Here is a 14,089-nt window from a genome sequence, read left to right as displayed (position 1 = left end):
TATAAATATGTGATACATTCTTAAGGTAGTTCAGAGGAGATAAAGTTTCCAGCTATCAGAAGCCATCATGAGGTATCATGGAGGAAGTGGCACCCGTGAATCCTTTAAGGATAGGGAAGTGCCTTCCAGACAAAGGAAATGGGAATCAGAGCGTAGGATTTACGACTAGGGATGTTCTTTATGGTTTTTTTTTGCGGTACGCAGGCCTCTCACTCTTGTGGCCTCTCCTGTTGCGGAGCACAGGCTCCGGATGCGCAGGCTCAGTGGCCATGACTCACGGGCCCGGCTGCTCCGCGGCATGTGGGATCCTCCCAGACCTGGGCACGAACCTGTGTCCCCTGCGTCGGCAGGCGGACTCTCAACCACTGCGCCACCAGGGAAGCCCTGTTTTATGTTTTTAAATCTATTTTTTGAATGTTGTAAAGTGGGTAATAGACTATTTGGGTGGGGGAAGTGGTTGCTATCTTATTTTTTTATAATAATAAAGAAATGATTTTATTACAAGCTCGCAGTAAAAAGAAGGTAATTGGGAATGGAATAGAAAAATACGGCAGAATTTTAAAATCAATACAAGAAATGAGAGGATTGAAAAGTTAAAGTAGAAAAAAATAAATAAGGAAAGGAGACACAGAGTAAGTAAAATAATTATTAAAATAAAGTTGAAAGAAAATAATCAAGGATATTAATTGTTAAATGACATGAATAAACTGAATTCTCTTATTTAAAAACAAAGATTGTTGGATCGTGTGAAATTTAGAGGAACTGTCCCTGCCCCGCCACCCCACTATTATGGAGGTTTGAGTTAATGGGGGGTATTTACCTTTTTAATTTACCTACTGCCAGACACGTGGTTTTTATTACTTTACAACAAATCAAACAATTTAGTAAGTAACAACTCTTCAAACTTGTTATGTTCAAAAAGTATATACTTATTCTGACAGCATTGCCATTTCTTGAAATATTTTTGAAGGCTTTTTTTCAAGAAGATTCTAAGGCGTGGTTCTCACTGGTGGTATACTTGTCTTTAGGGGTAAAGCAGATCCTTGTCCTAGTTTTTGATTCAATAAAAATATATATATTCAATAATATATATATATATGTTTCTCTATATTACTCTAGATATACACACACACATAAATATATATAAAACCTTAAAGTAATGATTTTCTTTTCTGATTATAGGACAATCATGAGACAGTTTGAAAAAAGAGCTCTGAAAATTTTGCTTGTGCAGCATCATTAGAAGCAGTAAACTTTTCAAGATAGCTGTTTTTTAAAAGCATTACTCATAAGGTTGTTTAAGTTCTGATAGGATATGAACTCTTGCTGCACTGTCTAGATAGTAAATAGAGTAGTTTTATTTTTCTTTATGAAATAATTTTATATTTTTCCTACATTCTGAATCTGTGAAATAAAAATTATTTATATGTACATTTAGAAAAAATGAATTCTTCCGAGTAGAAGTGTTTTAATCTAACTTAAAAATTTTTTTCTTTTTAGTGTGGACGTAGTCAACTGATTCTTCAAAAAACCCAAACATTACTAGAGAGAGCTTTTAGTTTAACTCCTCAGCAATCAGAATTTGCTACAGAACTTGGATACCAAATGATTTTACAGGGGAAAGTTAAAGAGGCATTGAAGTGGTATAAGACTGCCATGACACTAGATGAAACCAGTGTCTCTGCACTAATTGGTATGACAACCATATCTATGAGTGATCCTCATACAGATGCAAGTAATGATTGCTTTTCATACCTGCCATTAAATAAGAAAAGACATATTTTATGGTTTTCTAAAATTAAACTGTTCTCCACTGTCTACAACAGAAAAAAAATCATGTACCTTTAAGAATAAAATTTTTACTTCTTAAATACTATCTTAAGAGAATAGATTTTTATGAGATAATTCATATAAATTATGAATACCTTAATAACTGATTTTCTATGGATACAAAGCTACCCATTTTCTTTTCTTTCACTCTTTGTCTTCTTTCTGTCTTTGTTTTTAAATCTAAAACTTTGATGTATTATGGCAAAAAAAAATCTTGTTTAATTAATATTGTTTGTGTTAGCTTGAAGTGTACGTGCGTGAAATGATGTGGATTTTTACCATTTTTGTGTATTTTTTTTTTTTTTTTAGGATTTATCCAATGTCAATTAATAGAAGGGCAACTACAGGACGCAGATCAGCAGTTAGAATTCCTTAGTGAAATTCAGCAGTCTATTGGAAAATCGGCGGTATAGTATTTTATTTTATCAGATGGTAGATCCTAGCTACTATTTATAAAATATGAAATTTTTAATGTCTTAATATTTAGTAATGGTTTTAGAGGACTATTGTACACTAATTTTAATATGTAATTACATTTATTAATTTACCTCTGTGCATAATTAGACTTAGGATTCTAAAAATCTATCCAAGCTAATATTTAAGTTTGAACAAATACTGTACATAAATAGCACTTCATATACTTTTGAAATCTAAGTAGAAATAAATGGCTTTATAACTGCATGGAGTAATTTATGAAAACTACCTATTTTCCAGGAATTAACCTATTTACATGCAGTTCTTGCTATGAAGAAAAATAAACGACAAGAAGAAGTTATTAATTTGTTAAATGATGTCCTAGACACTCATTTTTCACACTTAGAAGATTTACCTCTTGGCATACAGTATTTTGAGAAGTTAAATCCTGATTTCTTGCTAGAAATTATTACAGAATATCTGAATTTCTCTCCATTGCAGGTAAGTAATTCTGGGACTTATTTTCAAGGATGCATTTACATGGTGTTTTATAAAAGATGCTAATAAATTATGTTCTATATGTTAGACTATAATCAGTGTCTTAAAATGGAAGTATTTGTATCTATATTAGGTGAAATAATTTTTAATGAAACTACTTACAGTAATGACTACTATCAACTAATAAATGTGTTGGCTTACAAACATTCATTTGTAATTCATAAAATCTTAAAATCTTAAACTTAAACAAACTATTAGAAGTCATTTAATTCAGACACCCACCTTGTATTCAAATCTACTCCACAACATCCTCATTAAGTGCCCATCCCATCTCTGGATGCACTCAGAGATGCAGTTCTTATTGTATAACTGTGATTATTAGACTGTATTTCCTATGTTAAGTCAGACTTTGCTTTATATTAAAAAATTCACCCGTTTATCGGTCCTTCTTCTGCTCTGGAGTGACATGGAGCAAGTCCAGTTACTTAGTCTAGGCAAGGACCATTCCTCATTCATAAAACACACCTTCAGATTTTGGAAATTAGTTTTCATGTTCCTCTAAACAATTCCAGGTTTCTAACCATTTCTTTTTTCATGACATAGTTTGAGAACGCTGGTTGTAAGCCTGAGTGTATTTTTCATTTTATCAGTGCCTCATTAAGCTCACTCTTCCAAATATGGATTTGGACTGCAAGACTCAGATTAGATTCTTTGCTCCCTAATTCTGGATGTCCATCTAGCTTCCTTTTTGTGAATCACATTACATTATCGACCCCTATTGAATTAACTGTTAACTAAAGTCCTTAGATTTGTTATTCACTATAACTTTGGACGCAAGTGTAGGACTCGACATTTATCCCTGTGAAATTTTCTCTCTCCAGATTTATCCCATAATTCCAGATTACCTTGTCCTTTTGGATCCTGATTGTCATCTGCCTATCTAGCTCTGAGTAGAACTAAGAATGGAGCCCTCTGTTGTATTGCCAGAGAGTTCATTACAAGTTAACGTGGATCCATTAGCCAACACTCTCATTACAGACAGTAAGCAGATGACTTGACTTTATTATACTCAACTCACAACTCAACACAGAGATATCGTGATGGGCACTAGCAAATATTTCATTCCTAAAAGCATAGTTTTTAGCATTCTCTCTGATTTACAGATTCAGTAACTGTAAATGAACTTCAGTAACTGTTCATGACCTTCCCTTAGGGAACTCATGCTGCCTTTCATTGATCATCATGTCCTTTTCCAGACTGTGATGACCTATTTTTTTCAACTAATCTGCCTGGAATCACACCTGGGATTGATCTCAGTCTCAGTCATGGTCTGTTTCAGTTGCTAATGAGTTGGAAAGCATTTTTCAGTACTCATGCAGTATTTAGATTTCATTCAACAAATGCTTGCCACCAGTGTGTTGCTCAGAGATGGGGAAATAGTTTGTAAAAACAAACTACAACCCTTGCCTTCTTGAAACATGAGTACTAGCAGGAGGAGACATAATAAAGTCAATCATGTAGTGTGTTAGAATATCACAGAAGAAAATAACAGAACAGGGCAGAGGGGGTAGTAATTTTAGATAAGGTCGTCTGGGTAGGCCTCATTCAGATGGGAAAATTTGAACAAAACCTTGAAGGTCTTGGGAATATGGTATAGAATGTTTCAGGCAAAGGGAGCCGTTGTGCAGGTGGCCCAAAGGGACACAGAGACGAGTGTGCCCAGGACAGAGTGAGGAGTTGGGGAGTAGTCACCACGAGGTCTCAGCACAGAGACCAGTATGCTAACTTCTCTGGCTTCAGTTCTGAGTACAGTGGGGAGCCACCAGAAGGCTTCCAGCATGATCCAGTTCAGCATTTTCAAAGTGTCTTCTGGCAGCTCTGCCGAGAGTAAACTGTACAACAAGCAAGAAATAACGTGTTAAATGGTAGTTGGGTCCCTAGTCCACAGACGTCCTATTTTTCCATAATATAACCTTCACCAGCATGATAGAATCTAATTAGCATTTAAAATGCTGTTTTTGTGGGGAAATATCAGAAAGGCAGACTTGTCACTCCAGCTCCATTTCTACTTTGGCCCTTTTATATATATACTTTCTAAAATCAAACATTATCTTAGAGATTGTCCATATAAGTCCTGGTTTTTTCCTATGATTCACTGTGAAATTACAGTAAAAAACAATGGTTGTTTTCAATGAGTAATTCTTAGCAATTGGCAGAGAACATTATCAGAACTTCACCCTTTTACCTATGCTTTCATTATTTTCAGTTACACTGAAGAAATAAATGTTTTAAGAATATACTCTGTACCCATTACTGTGTGAGTCTGTCATACAGAGTGAAGTAAGTCAGAAAGAGAAAAACAAATACCGTATGCTAACACATATATATGGAATCTAAGAAAAAAAAAAAAAAGGTCATGAAGAACCTAGGGGTAAGACAGGAATAAAGACACAGACCTACTAGAGAAGGGACTTGAGGATATGGGGAGGGGGAAGGGTAGGCTGTGACAAAGTGAGAGAGTGACCTGGACATATATACACTACGAGATGTAAAATAGATAGCTAGTGGGAAGCAGCCGCATAGCACAGGAAGATCAGCTCGGTGCTTTGTGACCACCTAGAAGGGTGGGATAGGGAGGGTGGGAGGGAGGGAGACGCAAGAGGGAAGAGATATGGGGACATATATATATGTATAACTGATTCACTTTGTTATAAAGCAGAAACTAACATACCATTGTAAAGCAACTATACTCCAATAAAGATGTTAAAAAAATAAATAAAATGGATCAAATGTTAAAAAAAAGAGTCTGATCTTTGAGACACATAAAGACCCTTAGCCCTATAAAAGAGGCAAAACTAAATATGAAACTACTATAGAACTGTATAAGACAAAGAATGCTGAATTATTACATAGATTGTAAGTGCTATAGAAATTTCAAGAAGTTGAAATATTCTAGGCACCAATCGTTTTATACTCTGAAAATCTTTTTGAGCACACATTTTTTTGGTGCCTCAACATAATGAGAAGATACCACACTTTCTTGTTAGTAACCATGACTCTTCATAGGAGTGACCGTCAGTAAGAGGTGGTGCTCCAGTTAAGAATCTGTGTATGTGGAGTTTAAGATTGGGGGGATGGGAGGATCATCCTTCAGATAAAGGAAGGAGCATTAGTAAGGCAAAGCAGGGAGAATGAACAATTGATATTTAAACTCTAATATCACATTTCTAAATTGTGAGTGAATAACCACTGGATAAAGATGGGTTGAATAGACAGCCATTAAAAGAATAAAAAAGTGGTCTAGTACTGCTTTAGTTATTGTATTCACTGTTAATAAAAAGAGAAAAAAAATTTGAGGGCCTACAACATGCCAGGCGGAAAAGTGGGGAATATGAAGGTATGAGACATTTGGTGTAGTATACGTGAGTGTTCAACCTTTGGATTTTTACTAGAATGATGAAATCTGAATTCTCTAAAAACTGACCTTACAGTATTCTCGGGGGTGGTGCAAGTTACTCAACTGAGTAAATCACAAGGCAGGTTTAGAGTTAGAACTCACATTGCCTTGACTCTCAATTCCAGCAAGAAACTCTACCTCTCGTTATCATTCCTTTGAACAGATATGTTTTCTTGACAGATTTTTTAAACAGATATGCTCATTTCATATGTTATCAAATTAGTAACTGTATAATAATTTCACAGTTATTTTGCTGAGCAAAAGCCATCATTTATATAGTCTGTTCATAGGTCCCAGGGAGATAAATTAGTATTAGTCCAGTCATAGTAAAAATATTGAGCAATAAATAGAATAAGACAGATTTTAGAAAAATACGTGATTTTTGCTCTTCACATTACAATTAATATGTGTTTATTTTTAGCTAAATACTATTATAAACTTATAAAAAATGATCTGCTGATTTGTTTAGCCTGCAAGTCCTGGGCAACCTCTTTCTCCACTTCTCAGACGTTGTACCTCAATCCTGGAGACTATAGTAAGAACTGTTCCTGGTCTTCTGCAAGCTGTCTTCCTAATAGCAAAAGTGAAATATTTGTCAGGTAAGATATACATTAAAATCTTAAAATAACCTTTATATTCTGATGTTGGTGAGAACTAGTATAAACAAACTAAGCACTCCTCGTATGAATAGTCACATAAAATAGTCACATAGAATAGTCACATAAAATGCACATTTTACGTGTGCACAGATAAGTAATTTTTAACCAAAATAAAACTGCATAACTTTCTTTACTATTTAATTCTTTAAAAAATTACTATAAACTTCTGTGGTTCAAGTGAATTTCTGGGAAAATACAGTTCTACCACTTAAAAAAAGTTCATCAGATGGTACTAGGTCCTGGCAGTATAATTTATAGTCTTTAATCTCTCATTTGAACAGATTATAATGGTTGACTCATTGGCATGACCAAATGTGCTGTTCACCAGGTTTCAGGCCCTTAAGAAATTCATTGATTAATTCCTATTTAGTTTCTGTGATTGGTTATACATAGCTTTAAAAAAATATCCTCAGTTATAGCCTTAGATTTTTAGGATACAAACATATATATGACAACATATATAAAAATAGACCATCATGTGGTACTTAACGTATGTATCTTTGCTGGCTGAATGCTATGCAAAGTAAAGTTAAGTTTGTAAAGTCCTATAGGACAGAAACCAACTTCAAGGTGTTCATTATCGTTAACAGTTACTTCTTGCACATAATGGAACGAGTTAAGAGTTTGACCTTACTAAGTTTTTGCATTTCAGTTTTAACTGTTTTGGGGTTTTTAAAAAAATAAATTTATTTATTTATTTATTTTTGGCTGTGTTGGGTGTTCGCTGCTGTGCACGGGTTTTCTCTAGTTGCAGTGAGCGGGGGCTACTCTTCGTTGTGGTGCACGGGCTTCTCATTGCGGTGGCTTCTCCTGTTGCGGAGCACGGGCTCTAGGCCCGCGGGCTTCAGTAGTTGTGGCACACGTGCTTGGTTGCTCCACGGCATGTGGGATCTTTCTGCACCAGGACTCAAACCCGTGTCCCCTGCATTGGCAGGCAGATTCTTAACCACTGTGCCACCAGGAAAGTCCCTTTAACTGTTTTAAAAAGAGAACCAAATGATCACAAAAGCTTGTTTCACCTCTAAAATACCTTAGTTGTAAGAACTGACTCTCTATTACCTTCTTCTGATTGAGTTCTATTGAGCCACATCATATTTCTACTTTCTTCCCAGTTAGAACCGGTACTACCTACTAGGTGATCAAACTGGGACTTTGAGTTCTGTGATTAATTTGTAAACACTCATTATTTATTTTGAATTTTGATATAAATCAATTTCAATATAGTAATAGTTAATTGCCAAAGCCTTAGGAAGGAAACTCTTGTATATTAACCCCATTTTTAAAAAGAACAGCCTGAAATAATGTGAAACAGTGGTGGCACGTGTTTAAATAGCAGTATTCTTGCTAAATTGCCAGAAGTCAACTGCAGTGACTTCTGGCACCAACTACAGTGACTTCTGGCACCAACTACCTGGAGCTGGACTAAACTTCACAGGTTAAGGGCACAATTCTCCATCATACTGCCCTCATTTTAGATAGCAGCCACAAGTTCAGGGGTTCCCAGGGCCTCCTGCACTTCTGACTAGCTTGCTACTAATTTAAGGGTTCTTATGATTCCCTTCAGGTTCGATAATTCATTAGAAAGACTCACAGAACTCAGGAAAGAACTATATCTAGGATTAGAGTGTTATGATAGCAAACTGAAATTTGAAAGTCATCTAAACCAGCAAAAGGAAGAGATGCAGAGGGTGAGGTCTGGGAGGGTCCCAGATGTGAAGCTTCCATTGTCCTCTCCCTGTGGAGTCAGGACACATCAACTTTCCGACACATCAATGTATGACGACACCTGTGGAACATTAGCAACCAAGAGAACTCACCCAAGGTTCGGTATCCAGTTTTATTAGGGTTTTTTGGGTTTTTTTGGGTTTTTTTGGGTTTTTTTGCGGTACGCAGGCCTCTCACTGTTCTGGCCTCTCCCTTTGCAGAGCACAGGCTCTGGACGCGCAGGCTCAGCGGCCATGGCTCATGGGCCCAGCCGCTCTGCGGCATGTGGGATCTTCCCGGACCGGGGCACGAACCCGTTTCCCCTGCATCGGCAGGCGGACTCTCAACCACTGCGCCACCAGGGAAGCCCTATTAGGGTTTTATTACATAGACATGGACCGAATCTTTGGCCATGTGATTGAAGTCAGTCTCCAACTCCCCTCTCCCTAGGTTAGGCTGGTTATAGGTGGCTCAAAGCCCTACCCTTCTGTTCACAGGGTTGGTCTTTCTGGCATGGCCAGCCACCATCCTGAGTCACAGCATTAGCATAAGCTCTCAGGGCCCACCGTGAATAACAAAGATTCTCCTATTGCTTGGGAAATTCCAAGACTTAGAGACTGTCTCCTGGGAACTGTCTCCCTGTCTCCCTGGGATAAAGGCCAGCCAAATTCTTTATTACATAGGACCTGCCAAAGGCAGAACTGCAGGACAGAAATTTCTTCCATTTTTCTCTCAAGAGAAATTGGGCTGCTCTTAGATAAGAATGTGATATTGATGTGATCTTTGTTTTTATGGCCTGTTTTTTCCCAACAGGGATGACCCGTTTCTCCATTTTGAAATACTTAGTGGCCTCCTGAAGCTAACCGGACATATTCTTCCTCCTTATCTTTAGAAGAAACAAAAAAGATTATGATTTCAGTTATTCATACAGTCCTCATTGTTTCTTCCAGTCTCTTATTTGCAAACCCTAATTCTTTTCTATGTACTCTCTCCACTTAGTAATAAGCTCTTTTTTCAAGTTATCTCCTTAATCCTCCTCCTTCCTAAAAGAATATGGGGGTGGTAATTTGCATGAGAATTTATTATGCTTAATCTTCCCTTCTTTTTTTGTCTGCACAGTTCTGAGTGTTGGATTATATCACAGTGAAAAAGAAGCTAATGTTTATTATGCTTGTTGGTTAACTGACAAATTTAGACACTGTATTTAATAAGTTATTGTGCTACCCCAGCTAAATTATTGTTCATTAATCCTCTGTCTCTAAGAAAGCGTTTTCTGTTTAAATGGATTTCTGTTATAAGAAAGTTGAGCATTTGGGAACTGAAGGCCTGACTTCGTCTGTTAAGGTGTTAGGTAAGGTTACAGAGAGTAATTGAACGGATACCTTAGCAGAGTTACATGGGGAGCTGGCCTAGCTACACCTACTTAAGGCCAGTTTATGAGATGGCTAAATGCAAATCAGTGTGGGTGACATCACGAAACTTCTAGCGCCTAGAGTCTGTGCTGTTGTTTCTCTGAAGAGCCTCTTCTACCTTATCTCTCAGCCCAAGGTAGATTCCAATATTCTGTTCACTTTCATCTTGATCATTTCCTTCTATTTTTAAGATTCCCAGATGTACTTACTAACCTATAATGGAATATAATCTGCAAAAATGCTGAATCGTTATGCTGTATACCTGAAACTAGCACAGTATTGTAAACCAACTACAGTAAAAGAAAAAGTCTTCCAGATGTACAATACCCGTGGTTCCAAAACATTTGATATTTCAGTTAGTATTTAAAGGCATTTTAAATCTGTAACTCACATTTCCAAACCTCTGGAATATATCCTCATGCCTTTTTTGGTTATTTTTTGTACAGTAGTAAAATTTCTAGCCTAGATATGGCACTATAACATTCTGTTTAAATTTCTATGTCTTACATAACTTATTTTAATGAAATTGTAAATTAAAAAAATTTTTTTGACAAGGAAAATACAGGTACATTTAAAGGGCTTCAGATTTTTTCACATACTTTTCCTGATTTGCTCCTTATGATCAAGGGATGGCCTGGCTTTAGGTATATTCTTTCATTCATATTAAAAAGAAACTGACTAGTGCAGGTAGAGGTTAAGCTAAGGCCTTACAAACAGAGAACTTTTAAGTTCAAACACCAGAACTATCCATAGACTAAATACTTTTCTCCCTGTTCTCTCAGGTTTTCTCTTGATCATTTTGTATTACAATAGTGCTTTGTTTCCTCATTAGGTGATATTGAAGCAGCTTATAATAATCTGCAGCATTGCCTAGAACACAGTCCTTCCTATGCAGATGCTCATCTCCTGATGGCTCAGGTTTATTTGTCTCAGGAAAAATTCAAATTGTGTTCTCAGTCTCTTGAACTTTGTCTGAGCTATAATTTTAAGGTAAGTCTTCCAGACTCAAATGGATAAGACATATTGCTTTCCTTGAACCTTTAGCAAATGTTTACATATTCAACTATTTTGTTTCTTAGCCTGTAATATTTTGCTAGCAAATGCATTTTTAATGGAAAATATTTTGAACTCATTAGCAGTAGGAGAAAAAAATGGAGGCAACTGTGGTGTAGTTAAACAACTATATGGACTTGGCAATAAAAGACCTGGAGATGGTGTCTGGTCTTTTCATCTGTCTCTCTCTGAACCTCAGTTTTCTTTTCTAGAACACTTACATAATAATACCCTACAATTATAGTGAACATTAAATGCACTATGAATATGTAGAGATAATTGTAGACTGTAGAACATTGTGCCAAATATTTTTATGTATAAGGATTTTATTTTATTGCCTGTTTCTTTCTTGGACCTTGGTTTTTAATAACTTCTTTTTAGATACATCATCAGAGAACAGCTAGTCATTTTGAAAGTTGGTACATAGTTTGAGGATATAAACACACTAGATTTCTGTCCAAGATATTCAGTGTGAACATCTCATATCCCTGAGCATTACAGAAAATCCTAGGTTCAGGGGCTTCCTGAGCAACCTGGAGTCAAGGAGGAGCTCCTCAGACTTTTGCTTTGGTTCGCAGTGTCTTGAGCCCTTCGATGTGAGAACCCTTTAGTGCACTGGAGAATTCAAGTTCCAGGCAAGGTTTGCAGAAGATAATGCCTGCTTCTTAGGATGGTAGTTCTCAAGACTGGTGTTGCATTATGACCCCAGTGCCAGTGCTGTATCTCTGAGAGAATAGCGTAAGCATGATTGTTTACACAAGGCCCACAGGTAAACACGATGCCTAGCTATGGCTCAGAACCGAGCATTAGGAGGACTGTAGACATCCTGGAGGTTAGATGGCTGCCACATCATCTCATTCTGGACCATCTTCTTCCCTTTGACTCCTTCCTCATCTTTTGTCATTCTCTTTATTTTTTCTGTATATGCTGTTGATAGCCAAAATAAAGACAGGAGATTCATTACTACGTGTTTCGGAGTAGTATCAAAGGGTAAAACCAATGTTTGATTAACGTTTCCTGAAATTTTTTATCTTAAATTATTTATTTATTTGTTTATTTATTTATTTAATTTATTTACTTTTGGTTGCGTTGGGTCTTTTTTTTTGTTTGTTTTGTTTTGCGGTACACGGGCCTCTCACTGCTGTGGCATCTCCCGCTGCGGAGCACAGGCTCCGGACGCGCAGGCCCAGCAGCCATGGCCCACGGGCCCAGCTGCTCCGCGGCATGCGGGATCCTCCCGGACCGGGGCACGAACCCGCGTCCCCTGCATTGGCAGGTGGACTCCCAACCACTGCACCACCAGGGAAGCCCGAGCGTTGGGTCTTTGTTGCCGTGCGTGGACTTTCTCTAGTTGCAGCAAGGGGGCTACTCTTTGTTGCGGTGCATGGGCTTCTCCTTGCAGTGGCTTCTCTTGTTGCAGAGCGCGGCCTTCAGTAGTTGTGGCTCGCGGGCTCTAGAGCGCAGGCCCAGTAGTTGTGGCGCATGGGCTTAGTTGCTCCGCGGCATGTGGGATCTTCCCAGACCAGGGCTCAAACTCGTGTCCCCTGCGTTGGCAGGTGGATTCTTAACCACTGTGCCACCAGGGAAGCCCTGAAATTTTTAATCTTAAAATTAGAAAATTAAGGAAAGACAAGAAACTGTGTAGAAATCTGATAACTTTATTTCAGTACGAGAAGTCTGAGGTAGAGAAATTCATTTCCTGAAAACTAAAATAATTTCTTAGAATATATTTGCTAGCCTTATAAACTTTGTGTGCAATTTCTTTCCTCTCATGGTAGAAGCACTTAACTTGTTTGTTAACCAGCGGAACACTAGGTTACCTGAATTCTGATTTAATATAATAAATGATCAGAACATGAGTAAGAGGACAGAAATAGACCTCAAGCATACAATCACAGAGTAGACTGTCCTCAAAGATCCTATTATTATAACATTTGATGGATTGTAAACTATGTATTGATGTTGTAAACACTCCAATGAAGTATTTCTGAATATTATTTTTTCAGGTGAGAGAATATCCTTTGTATCATTTGATAAAAGCTCAGTCACAAAAGAAAATGGGAGAAATAGCAGAAGCAATTAAAACCCTGCATATAGCAATGAGTTTACCAGGAATGAGGAGAACTGGAACTTCCTCAAAGTCAAAATACAGAAAAACTGAAGTCGATGCAAGCCATCGTTTATCAGTCTTTCTTGAGTTGGTAGAGGTTCACCGCTTAAATGGAGAACAGGTAGGTCAAGTGTAATTCAGTGGCTCAGATCTGAATTTTGTTATTCAAGTATATAGAGTCATAGGAAATGAAAAAGCTAAAATTATTCGCTTGACCAAGTGGTAAAGTTTAGAAAATTTATTTCTCATCACTTGGCACCAGATCATGTTACTTTCTATAGCCCCTGAATTTAGGCATAGTTTGTACTGGGATGACTTTGTGTATCAGTGTACTTACATTGGCTACCATGAGATGTAATACTAGATATACACTGTATGTGTAATATAAGTAATAATATAATGTAATATGGTGTACTGTAGTATGTATTAATATAATGTGTATAATAATATAATGTATGATTACTTGGCCTATCATGAAATGTAATAGTATAATATAGTTATAATTCTGTGAATTCCTAAAGGGGCTCTCACACACACACACACACACACACACACACACACACATGTACTACTGGAATAAAATCAAAGTACCAATCTGAAATTCTAAAAGTTGAGAAAATAAAAGAACCACTGAAATAATACAGCTTTGGTAAACTAATAGGAAAATCATAAAATCAAATACTTCAAAAAATACAGATAGATAGATCATAAAATCAAATACTTAGGGGGACTTAAAGAATAATATAGATAGGTAGATGGATAGATAGGTAGAAAGAAGGCAAACAAAAATGTAATTCTGAGAAAAGAATTAGAACCTTGTAGAAAATGAGGAACTTAACATCATTTATATTTGTTTTTTAAGTTGCAACTGTTGCTAATCAGTTATTTCATGTTTCATATTTTAGTGGAAATTAAGAAGGCTGTGTCCAGATACTTGCCAAATCTCAAAGAA

General features: G+C 36.8%; 1 protein-coding gene across 1 annotated transcript in view; it reads left to right on the top strand.

The window, feature by feature from the left end:
* TTC21B (tetratricopeptide repeat domain 21B) overlaps positions 1-14,089 on the top strand; it is an 89,314-nt gene that overhangs the window by 26,165 nt on the left and 49,060 nt on the right. Inside the window, exons 9-14 of the mRNA XM_082629815.1 lie at positions 1,501-1,693; positions 2,140-2,237; positions 2,545-2,745; positions 6,669-6,798; positions 10,807-10,964; positions 13,034-13,258. Of these exons, the coding sequence (XP_082485941.1) occupies positions 1,501-1,693; positions 2,140-2,237; positions 2,545-2,745; positions 6,669-6,798; positions 10,807-10,964; positions 13,034-13,258 (1,005 nt within the window). The remainder of the gene's footprint in view (positions 1-1,500; positions 1,694-2,139; positions 2,238-2,544; positions 2,746-6,668; positions 6,799-10,806; positions 10,965-13,033; positions 13,259-14,089) is intronic.

Source organism: Mesoplodon mirus (assembly GCF_964341445.2).
Source record: "Mesoplodon mirus genome assembly, chromosome: 8".
In the NCBI taxonomy this organism is placed as follows: Eukaryota; Metazoa; Chordata; class Mammalia; order Artiodactyla; family Ziphiidae; genus Mesoplodon; species Mesoplodon mirus.
The sequence above is the reverse complement of the archived record's forward strand: the minus strand, read 5'-3'. Positions and strand labels throughout refer to the sequence as shown.